The 11,397-nt window shown below is 38.6% G+C and overlaps 1 protein-coding gene across 1 annotated transcript in view; it reads left to right on the top strand.

The window, feature by feature from the left end:
- Nucleotides 1-11,397, top strand: part of ASTN1 (astrotactin 1) — a 229,201-nt gene that overhangs the window by 106,905 nt on the left and 110,899 nt on the right. The window contains exons 5-8 of the mRNA XM_029284602.1: nt 1,751-1,772; nt 2,508-2,512; nt 3,029-3,136; nt 9,359-9,508. Of these exons, the coding sequence (XP_029140435.1) occupies nt 1,751-1,772; nt 2,508-2,512; nt 3,029-3,136; nt 9,359-9,508 (285 nt within the window). The remainder of the gene's footprint in view (nt 1-1,750; nt 1,773-2,507; nt 2,513-3,028; nt 3,137-9,358; nt 9,509-11,397) is intronic.

Below are 11,397 nucleotides of genomic sequence, written 5' to 3'. Positions count from 1 at the left end.
AGAGAGAGAGAGAGAGAGAGAGAGAGAGAGAGAGAGAGAGAGAGAGAGAGAGAGAGAGAGAGAGAAATGTAGCATTATAGGAATTATTCCATTTCTGTAATACCCTCCTTTTACACCACTTTGCTTATCCTTGCAGCCAATTTGCCTCTGAAAAGAGGAAGGGGAAACAATTTGAGTAGTTGAGAAGTGTGGTAACTGCTTACATAAAACGGTCACTGTGCTGCATTTCCTCCTTCCTCCTCCTAAGATACAGGAAGGTTAAGTGGGAACAGCAAGGAAGTGAGCGGATGGAAAAGCTGTCCATCCTACCACAATTTGCAAAAACTCCTGTGCATTATCAAGATGTGGTAATGACTAAGGAGGTTCCAGGGTTTCATGAAAACCTTGAGAAATTCATGTGGTCTGTAGTCTGTCTACTTGTAGTTTAACATGATATGTGAACATAGACTTTGGTTAGATAATAGATGAATTCTGGTTAAATAATTAGATACTCTAACTATTGCTTACTTTTTAAAATCACTGGTATGTGAGCCTAATGAATGGAAAAAGATGAGCAGAAAAAGTTGCAAAATCTCCAGCTTGTCATTTTTCAGTCCCATGTGACTCTTTTTAAGGTGCTTTTTCACTTGCATTTTATGCAGGTGATATATAGTTGTTAAAAAAACTAACTGAAGAGGGGTGATTTTGAGCTGAAATAATGATAAAGAACCAGTTAAGGACAATCCTTGTTTTGTTGCCTTGCTTCAAAAAAGAAGAGGGAAAAGGGAGGAAGAATCAATTAATCCAGGCAACATGCAAATTGATAATCAAAAGGCCAACCAGAAGCATATTCCTATATAAAGCCCAGTCAAATTGCAATGGAAGTCTGTGCCTCTCAGCTCTTCTTTGTTGTCCAGCTTTTTTCCTGAGAGATTTCTGCATAGCAGTTATGTCCCATTCAGTCTCATCTGGAAGCTGACTAAGGGATTTACCTGCTGTAGGTCCCAAAGACAGAATAGGAATTTTATTGACAAGATGCTTGCCTTGGTGTTGAGCATCTTTGCTGCTGAACTGGCAGAAGTGATGTCTTGAGTTTCTTTGAAAATTCATCACAAGTATTCTTGGAATCCTAGACATTCATGCCAAGTCTATTATTGACTAAGTATATATTGCAGTCAAGTTTTTATGCTGGCTTTTGGAATACGACTGATTGCGAGTGGTTGTTGAGGTAAGTGTCTTTTGTCATGAATGGGTCATTTCACGTGAGATTTGAGCTGGACAAACTGGATCTTGAGACATAAAGAAGCTAAGAGATTCCTGGACATTCTGTGGCATTTTCTTAGGGCATTAGATGGCAATTTGGCCACAGTTCTAATCTCACTGTACAATAGTGAGCTGAAAGGCCCTCTATTACTCCTGAGCACTTCTTTTGCTTATGAGTTGCCCAAATGCCTCTTAATTTAACTGAAGAACTCCTGGCACTGAAGCAAATTGGTTGATGGTTTGTTTAAGTTCAATAACAGTCACTTTCCAGAACTGAATAGAATAAAAATAGTTGTAATAAATGCTGTAAATAAATAATCAATAAATCAATTAACAAATGGACAGCTCAGGGCATACAACTGTATCTTCTGCATGGAAATGGTTAGTGTGAAGAAAATTGACTTTGCCACCATCAATGCATCTTCCAAGAACTGCCTAGCCAAGCTTCTTGGGTGGCAACAGAATGGGAGTGTGACTTGGTGTCTTCTTGATGCCTGTCTGTCATTAGAGGGTCAATTGGATTCACCAGTGTGCTAGCTGTGACTTTAACTTGATCAGTCAGCTGCATCATAATAAAATCTTATCTGGATTACTGCATGCAAAAGCTACCCGTAAAGATAGTCTAACAACAAAATGTAGCTGTCTAATTTTAAATTAGCTGGCTAAATGGGATCTCATAATTCCAGTTCTGCTGCATCTAAACAAGCAGCAAATTATTAATAAAGTGCCCCTGCTAGAGCATGGTCCAGTCACAACTAAAATTAACAAGTAAAACTAAAGCTAATAATCAAAAATGATAAAAATAATACTTCTGTCTATGTCCCAATCATCTAACTTGACTAGGAAGATTTAAAACAAATCATCTATCGTCTGTCTATACCAACTGCCATTCTCAGTATCTATTCACAGTCACTTCTACCAGTCAATCTTCTTTATTATGAAGAGAAGGACAAGGGGGGACATGGTAGCAGTGTTCCAGAAGCGGTGAATGCTCCAACACTGGAGGTTTTTAAGAAGAGACTGGACAGCCATTTGTCCGAAATGGTATAGGGTTTCCTGCCTGAACAGGGGGTTGGACTAGATGACCTCCAAGGTCCCTTCCAACTTTATTATTATTATTATTATTATTATTATTATTATTATTATTATTATTATTATTATTATTATTGTTGTTGTTGTTGTTGTTGTTGTTGTTGTTGTTGTTGTTGTTATTAAATGAATAAGCTTTCAAAACTTTTCTTAAATGTATCCAAAAATGTGTGGAGCCAGAGTAGAGAGAGAAGAGAATTCCATAATTGATTCTATGTGCATTGTATTTTAAAATATTGCCCAAGAATCAATCTGCTGTAGAAACTATTTGTGGCTCTATTTGTGGACTTGGCTCATAGTATGGTGATCCATTTCAGTGGTCAACCATTTCAGTGGCAAAACCCCAGTGTTGTGAGATGACAATACATTGCCTTCTTTGAAAAAATACTTGAAGACACAACTGTCTTCTCAAGCATTTATAGAGAAACAACTTCTTTAACACCAGATTGATTTTGCTAGAATCTGCTTTCCTTTTTATCAAAACAACATTTCTTTTAATTTTTGTGCTTATTGCTGGCTTTACTGTGCTGATTGTGTTTGAGATTTCTTTTTCCATTTTCTTTTAGGCCATATATATTCTTTGGGCAGAATGGAATTAAGTAAATGAGATATACCTTTACTATAAAGAGGTGAGGATGTGAGTTGATACAAAAATAGCTAATACAGGCAATTGTTTTGTCTTTGTTTTTCAACCTAGCTGGCTCTGCATTTCTGAACCCTGAAGGGGATTCTGGGACAGAAGCAGACAATGACCCCCAGCTGGCTTTTTACACAGATCCATCACGGAGCAGGCGGCGCAGTAGAGGTAAGCAGCACTATGAGCATGGAGTAGCAAGTACACTAATGTGAAATGGCTAAAGATATTGTGGTGCTAGAGGTCCTTCAAGATTAAGTATGTCTCTCAGCATGTTTTAATCACATGTCTTTTGTGCATGCTTAACTCCTTTCCTGCTGCATTTTCTCATTATGGGACAAGCAACACATTATCCACTGCTGCTACCATTAGTTAACAGGATATTTTTTTATCTTTGCATTTTTCATTCCCAATGCTATGAAGAAGAAGTGGGCAATTCTGCCATCCCTTTCTTCAGTGCATGAGCTGATACAGTAAAGGTTTCCTCAAACAGGGAAAACCACTGCTCGAGGGTGAAATGGATATAAGTTTAAAAACAAAAATAGAAAAACCTATAATTGGGAAAGCCTAAATAATTTGAAGCCCTTCTTTTAAAAAGGACTCCCAGCAGAACTGACACAACCCATCTATTTTCCAGACCAATAAACACATTTCTTTGATAGATTTCTCTCTGCATGAGCTGCTTGGATGAGATCTCTGAAAAACTAGGCCTGTTTGCATGTTATGCATCCCTAAGGCACTTAACTGCACTGTCAAGGAGTTGGTTGTCATGGAGAAACTAACCCATTAAAAGAATGGAGTGGGAAGGAGGGATTAAATATTTTAAAAAGTATACATATTTTCCTTTGAACCAGGATCTCTTCTGGCCAGGCACTATACATGGAGGCTCTCACATCTAGTGACTTGCAGACTGACCCCATATAAAAAACCCAGTAGGATCTAAAAAGTGTGCTAAGTTTCTGGTGTCTCTCAAGCAGATCATTTTCTTAGCTCTCTCCTGTAATAATTGGGCACAAACGGAAACGGCTCTGCTATGTTTGGATGCCTCAAAAGCAGCTGGCCAAAGAGTGACATAGATAAGGCCCTGTTCTGTGACCCAGGGAAACTTACCAGAGATTCTGGGCTGGTTCTACAGACTGATTGCTTTGAACAAAAGCTACCTGGACTCCCTTCGGGGGAAGTTGTAAGAGAGAGCTCTGTTATTTCAAGTACTGTGTGTCAAGCTCTGTAATGGTGGCAAGTTCAGAAAATAAGAGCCAATTAGATTTTTGAAAAATAGAGTAATGTAGGAAAATCTTTTAACGCCTACCAAAGGAGTTGTTCTGCACAACTGGTTAAGGCAAATTTACTCTGAATTTCTTTTTTATGTTTTTCCTCTGGATTCAAAAATCTCTTTTGCTATTCGTCTGTTTCCTTCCTTAACTATCTTCTTGCCTTTTCTGTGTTTCCAAGGTCTGTTAAGACATTCCATCACATTGTGCTAGCTATCTAGAGAAATACGTGTTGATCCTTTTGGCAAATATGCTACAAATAAAATCCAAGATATCAATGATCTCTGGCTGGTCAGTTCTTCAGTGCAAAAGCAGCCAACTATTCTGAGGGGATTGCTTTTGTCTTTAATCTTCTGTCATGTTTCCCAATTTTAACATTTTTTCTGTGATTGAGCAAAGGTAGAGACAATAAGACATATTCTTTTGTTTTGCTAACTATACAGATATCTAGACCTTAATTTAATTTAATAGTACTTTTATTATAGTGATAAGCCAGGTCAGATGAGTTATATATACCTTCTCTTCTATCAGACTACATTCTAGCAATTTCTGAGACAGTGGTGGAGAGCCATGCCATTCCTTTTATGACTCTCAGTGAGTACTCAAAACAATCCAATCAACTCTCTGGTTATTTTGTGCTGAATTTAAGATGGTATCATCTCTTTTCCTTCTCTTTCATATTTTGTTTTACCTCTTATGCAGGCCTAAGGCTGTAATAAAATAACTCAATAAAGATCCAAAATGCAGACGCAGCGCAGAATAAGAGACAAATAGGCAAGCATTGTTGTCACTCAGTGATGTTACATTATAACCTATCTGGTGCTTGAGGGGGTCATACTAACCTTGACCCAGTGATACAGCTCTCCTAGATCATATACAAGGAATTCTCATTTAACAACTGCCTCATATAGCAGCAATTTGCAGTTATGATGGTGCAGTGCTCACATTTACAATATTTGCAGATCTGCAAAGCAAAGGAAAGCTGAAATAAAATCAGAAGCATATATAGATGCTGTTTAGTAACTTCTTCACTTAATGACTGAGTTGCCACTGTGTGGACACTAAACAAGGATTATCTGTACTTTTCTCTGTTTTCTGGGGAAGAATAGGGATTTAAAAGAAATTATTTGTTGATACATACAGCTTCGCTGTTAATTTTAGTACTGAAATAGCACCTCTAATATTGAGGTTAGTTCAGGTAGATGTAATTATTTGGAATCATATACTGCAGGTAAGAAGTAGAGATGTCACACTGTATTTTTCTGAGACTACTTAGCATAATACATACTAAGCAGAAGAAAAGTTTACATAGCTGTGCAATAAAATATATTAACCAATAGGCTATATCTGTGATCAAAACTGTAGAAAAACAACGTGGTTATTTTTGAGTATATAATTACAGTAGCATTACCCATACAGATTATGCCTTTCCTATTTTAACAAGGGGATTTGAAACTGTAGAGGTATCAATAAATGATATGGCTATAAGCATTCTGATCTAATCCTATCCTTTCCAAGTGCAGTCCTTTGTTGTCATGGTTTTTAATGGTTGATTCAGTCTATTCATGGACAACCAAAAAGCTCCTTGCTGAAAGACAAAATAATTTTGCATTATCCCAGTGCAGTGCTCAGGCACCAGATTGGAGAAAATTAATATAGATTATATGTATGAGTTCACAAATGATTTCAGAGAAGAAAATTACCTACGAACCTAGCAAAGCAGTGTTGTCATTGTTTTAGCTTTCACCTTCTGGAGTAGTTCAGCTTTCCACTGATGTGGTTAAGGGCACATTTTTGAGCAGGGCAAGGAGTATTTGATTCTTTTGACTCAGAAAGTGCACACTTCTAGTTATCTGGAAGCCAGCCATCTGCCCATCTGGATTTCAACTGCTTTCTCATTTTTGGAAAAGAGATTATGCATGGGAAGTGTTTAGGCAGAAATCTGGTTTCTGTGTTTAAAAATCTATCTAAATCTATCTATCCTTAAATATGAGCCAGCAGTGTGCTGCAGCTGCCAGAAAAGCCAGCACAGTTCTAGGCTGCATTAACAGAGGGATAGAATCAAGATCACATAAAGTGTTAATACCACTTTACAATACCTTGGTAAGGCCACATTGGAATAACTGCATCCAGTTTTGGTCACCACGATGTAAAAAAGATGTTGAGACTCTAGAAAGAGTACAGAGAAGAGCAACAAAGATGATTAGGGGACTGGAGGCTAAACATATAAAGAACGGTTGCTGGAATTGGGTATGTCTAGTTTAATGGAAAGAAGGACTAAGAGTGACATGATAGCAGTATCCCAATATCTCAGGGATTGCCACAAAAAGAGGGAGTCAAGCTATTCCCCAAAGCACCTAAGGGCAGGACAAGAAGAAATGGATGGAAACTAATCAAAAAGAAAAACAACCTAGAAGTAAGGAGAAATTCCCTGACAGTTAGAACAATTAATCAGTGGAACAACTTGCCTCCTGAAGTTGTGAATGCTCCAATACTGGAGGTTTTTAAGAAGAGATTGGACAACCATTTGTCTGAAATGATATAGGGTTTCCTGCCTGAGCAGGGGATTGGACTAGAAGACCTCCAAGGTCTCTTCCAACTCTTATTATTCTGTCTGTCTGTCTGTCTGTCTGTCTGTCTGTCTATCATCATCTATCATATATCATTTCTGCCAATCTCACAGAAGCAATTCTGGGCTTTGTATAACAAGATGACTATCTTAAGAGCTGTAAGGTAAAGACCAGAAAGAGATCAATGTATTTTTTCTAATGATATTATTAAATTGGCATTGTTGGCTTTGTCAGTAGTTTGATTGTTTTGAAAATTGGCATCGTATAGTATCATTACATGATTACATAAAATGTAACACACAACATCTGGACTATTAATGCATTAAATTTTGATGAATACTTATATATGCATACACAAACAAGGAGTGTGTAAGTTTGCATGTACAGATCCAGGTTCAAACATCTACTATTATCTATTAAGACATGGGAGAGAAGAGATAGGGTGTTCACCATTATTATTAAGAGTCTCCTCCTATTATGTATTCAAGTGCTGTAGAATAAGTGTTATGAATAGGTTTTTATAAAAAAAGTAGTGGGAGGGAACAGTTTGGTGATAAGATGTTAACGGTGGTTTGATAGCATAAGAAGATGCTATCACAGGACTGAGTAAAGAAGAATAAAGTCAGAAAAAAATATTGCTAGATATATTCCTGGTATCTGAAATATTATATAGTATTTTTAACTGAAAGGTAATAAAAGTGAACATTAGAGGAGTAGGGTTTATAAAGATTAGATATATTGAAAAGAAATGTAAGCTAAGTAATCAACTGAGTCAACAAAGTCTTTTGTAGATTTTTTTAAATTCACCTTTATTATTTTTGCAAGTAACTGAAGGTAGGGAACTTACCTAATACTCCTTCCTCCTCCTTTTTTCCTCCACAATGACAACCCTGTGAGATGAGTTGGGGTGAGAGAGGGTGACTGGACCAAGGTCACCCAGCTGGCTTTCATGCCTAGAGTGGGATTAGAACTCACAGTCTTCTGATTTCTAAGAAAGGAATTAAAGCACAGATTTATAGTAGAACAAAATTAGGCATAGATAGTAACTTCTCATGAGTTGTAATAGAAACAGGTGTGATGATAATAAAGACATGATGAATAATTATAGTGATAAAACTCCTGAATGAAGAAGAAATAAAAGTATGCTCTTGAGCAGACATGTCAAACTCGCGACGTCACACGGGACGGTTTTGCCATTGCCATCAATGGAGTGGGCATGGCTTCCGGATGATGCACCGGCCTGCAGGCCGGCAGTTTGACACCCCTGGTCTTGAGGAACATTCCAGAAGAGTTATCAAGAAATGAGAGGTAGCTGAGTGAGTATTTCAAGTTTGGTAGGTGGCAGCATTCTCTTCCTCCCTACAATCCTTGAAGGGATCTCTACTGCAATAGTACACACTACTAATGTACATGAAAGGTAGCAGAAGGGGAAAATAAGGTAAGCCCTGTTGTCCCTATAAAGAAAACATTTGAGATGCTGATTATAGAAGAGACACCGGGTCAAGGCAAGGGCAACATACAAAGAGGGGGAGCAATGATAGAAGCAGAATGAACATGAGAAAACATCATCCCAGCCTCTTGGGTTTGGGTGTTAAGTCTAAGGGAGGGTTTAAGTCTCAGCTTCATTTGCTTTATATGGTTGCTGTATGTACAGAATACAAACACAGAATTTCTGTAACCAGTTCCACCCAGTACAGGCAACAGAAGTAGACCATGATTTTTGTTTTATGTTAAAAGAAAAAAAAAACCTCGCTCAACGCATTTGTTTTGAAACTCATCCATTTTCATTTTTTTCCCCCAAGGAACTCATTTTACTTTCAGTTTTTACCACAGATACGTCCTTTAGATGGCTGGCTAAAACATACACAAACAATCCACACAATTCACATTTCATATGACCTAAGGCTGTAAAAACAATCGGCTAAGCATAAGAGCTTGTCTGTGGCTTCAGATTTTACATGCTACCCTCGCAGCATATCTGAGCACTGCTTCTGCCTGGATGGGATGTCATACTGCCTGTCAGAGAGAGTTGATGGCAAAATGCCTTGACACCCGGGGAGGTGTAAAGAGGCTGCCACTCAGGGAAGCATGACTGAGACAAGAATAGATTCCGTTTGGAGAAAGCAGGAGGACTGAAGCAGTCTATGGAGTAGCATTAATTACTCTGGGGAACCTGATGTCTATGCACTTGTGGGCTGGTAATGAGGGATACTGCTGTTCACAGCCACCAATTAGGGTATAGGCTGTTAACTGACACTGCTTCAGGAAATTGCCCAGCTTTATTTCCAAATCTACACAAATGAGCAAGACTGTTTCTCACATGCCTTCCCCCTCCCCCCCGAAAATGACTGTATTTCACCTTGGTGTCTGCACCTCTTTCTGCTGAATGGTCAGAACCCCAGGTTCATAAAGACCCCAGGAAGAACCATTGCACTAGCCCAGAGCTGTAGTTCATAAAAGGCACCACCAAGAGCCATTGTGCCAGCTCAGTGTTGAGGCCTGTGAGAGAGGCATATTTGGATGTCACTGACTTCCTTTTCTTACTGTTTTAGTGGGTTCACCTAGAAGTCCTATTAGCAAGACAACTCTGACTCTCATCAGCATCACCAGCTGTATTATTGGTCTGGTCTGTGCTTCTCATGTGAGTTGCCCACTTGTGGTCAAGATAACACTTCATGTACCAGAACATCTTATTGCTGATGGTAAGTCAGTCTTCCACCTGTCACTTCTATTGTCAGATCAGTATTAGGTGTAACATGCATGTAAATGATTGTTGCTAGAGCATGCTATGAAACTTTGACATGTATTTGCACACTGGTCAGCTAAAAAATGAACTACTTTTGACTGATCTTTCTCACTGGCTTTTGTCTGCAATATATAACATCTTCATTAGCCTTCATTAATCTAGTATCTTTCAGATTTGCTGGGATTACAGTTCCCAGGATTTCTACTTTTAACTCAAACTGAAAATTCTGCTTGTTGCAATCCTGACACATCTGGAAAGCACCAAATTGAAGAAAGCTAACATCCTCCAAACCTGTTGCCTATTTATCCTTTCCTATTAGTTGTAGATATGTACGTGAATATCGTCATGAATAAGTCCATAAAGAACAGATTAGAATTTCAAATGGTCATCCTATATTTGTTTTTTTTTTCATTTCCCTGCCTCTTGATACCTTCTATTCTAATTACAACTCCCGAAACATCTTACAAAGATCAGTAGCATGGTTGCATCTACTCTCAGTCATACAATTTAAAAGGCACACCATTCCAATAAAAAGAATGGGAAAGGAGGAACATTTCTGCTTAAGATTTGTACAGAAATATTCATAGTCAAAGCTTGGCTAGAGTAGAAATGTTACCCTCTCTATTCTATTCATATTGCCTCTAGAAAACTATATAAAATGTGCATCTGGATAAACTTAATTTGCAGTCAAGATTCCATGGAGAGAGATTTTTCCACAGACCGGTTTCGTGTGCTGCCTGCATCCCGCAGATGGAGCTTTACTGGTTTCTGGCATGCCACAGACTGGTGCCAGTCCGCAGACTGGGGTTTGGGGACCCGTGTGTTAGATCATCTGTTAGGATGGAGTTAAATACCATCAGTATATTGGTGATACTCAATTATACATCTCTACCATGAGCTTCCCAAGTGATGCTGCCAAGGTTCCTTCTCAGTGCTTGGTGGCTGTAAGGATGTGGATGAGGGGAAATAGGATCCTACTTAACCGTAGCAATATCAAGTGGTTGTGGGCTTTGCTCCCCACCAGAGATCTGGAGAATGCAATTGTAAACATTCTCTCAGATTGAGTAGGAGTGCAATCTGGAAGTCCACCTGGATTCATGGCTCCTGCTCAACAAGTTGGTGAAGCTGTGGCCATGAGGCCCTTTGCACAAATTAATCTTGTGCACCAGTTGTCCATGTTTCTGACTCAGTAGCCTATGTTCTTGCTCTTTCATGCATTGGTCATTTCCCATTTGGGCTGCTGCAATGCATTCTACTTGGGGATGCTCTCGAAGACTGCATCTGATTCAGAATACAGCAGTAGGAGCAGTTAGGTACTCCTCAATATCCCTATATAACCCCTCTGCCTAATTAATTATGCCAGTTCCTAGTCAGTTTCTCGATGCAATTCAGTTATCCCCACTGAGTTTCCAAATGCCACAATCCTGTTGGCTTTTCAGAAGACTCTAGAACAGGCATGTCAAACTGCCGGCCCGCAGGCTGGATGCATCACGTCGAAACCGCGCCCACCCCATTGCTGGCAATGGAGAAAAAGTCATGATACGTTGTGCAACATCACGTGACGTCGTGAGTTTCACATGCCTGCTCTAGAACTTGGTACTTGACTCAGACTGTTTGAATAAATAGTGTTTATTTCACATCTTTACTGTTTATATTGTTTTGCTATTATTCTTTTACTTCTTATATTTACCCACCAGAATTGTTTGAAAGATGAGTGAGTGCCCATATAAATTTGCATAATAAAGACATGAAAAAGTCAAGAAATTCTCACTTACCACACTAATGTGCCAACACAATTTGTTTTAAGTCAAATTGGTATATATATATATATATATATATATATAT

This window comes from Protobothrops mucrosquamatus, unplaced genomic scaffold (assembly GCF_001527695.2).
Source record: "Protobothrops mucrosquamatus isolate PMUCROS unplaced genomic scaffold, P.Mucros_1.0 scaffold757, whole genome shotgun sequence".
NCBI classification, from domain to species: domain Eukaryota; kingdom Metazoa; phylum Chordata; class Lepidosauria; order Squamata; family Viperidae; genus Protobothrops; species Protobothrops mucrosquamatus.
Note: the sequence above shows the minus strand (reverse complement) of the source record. Positions and strands in the feature narration are given on the sequence as shown.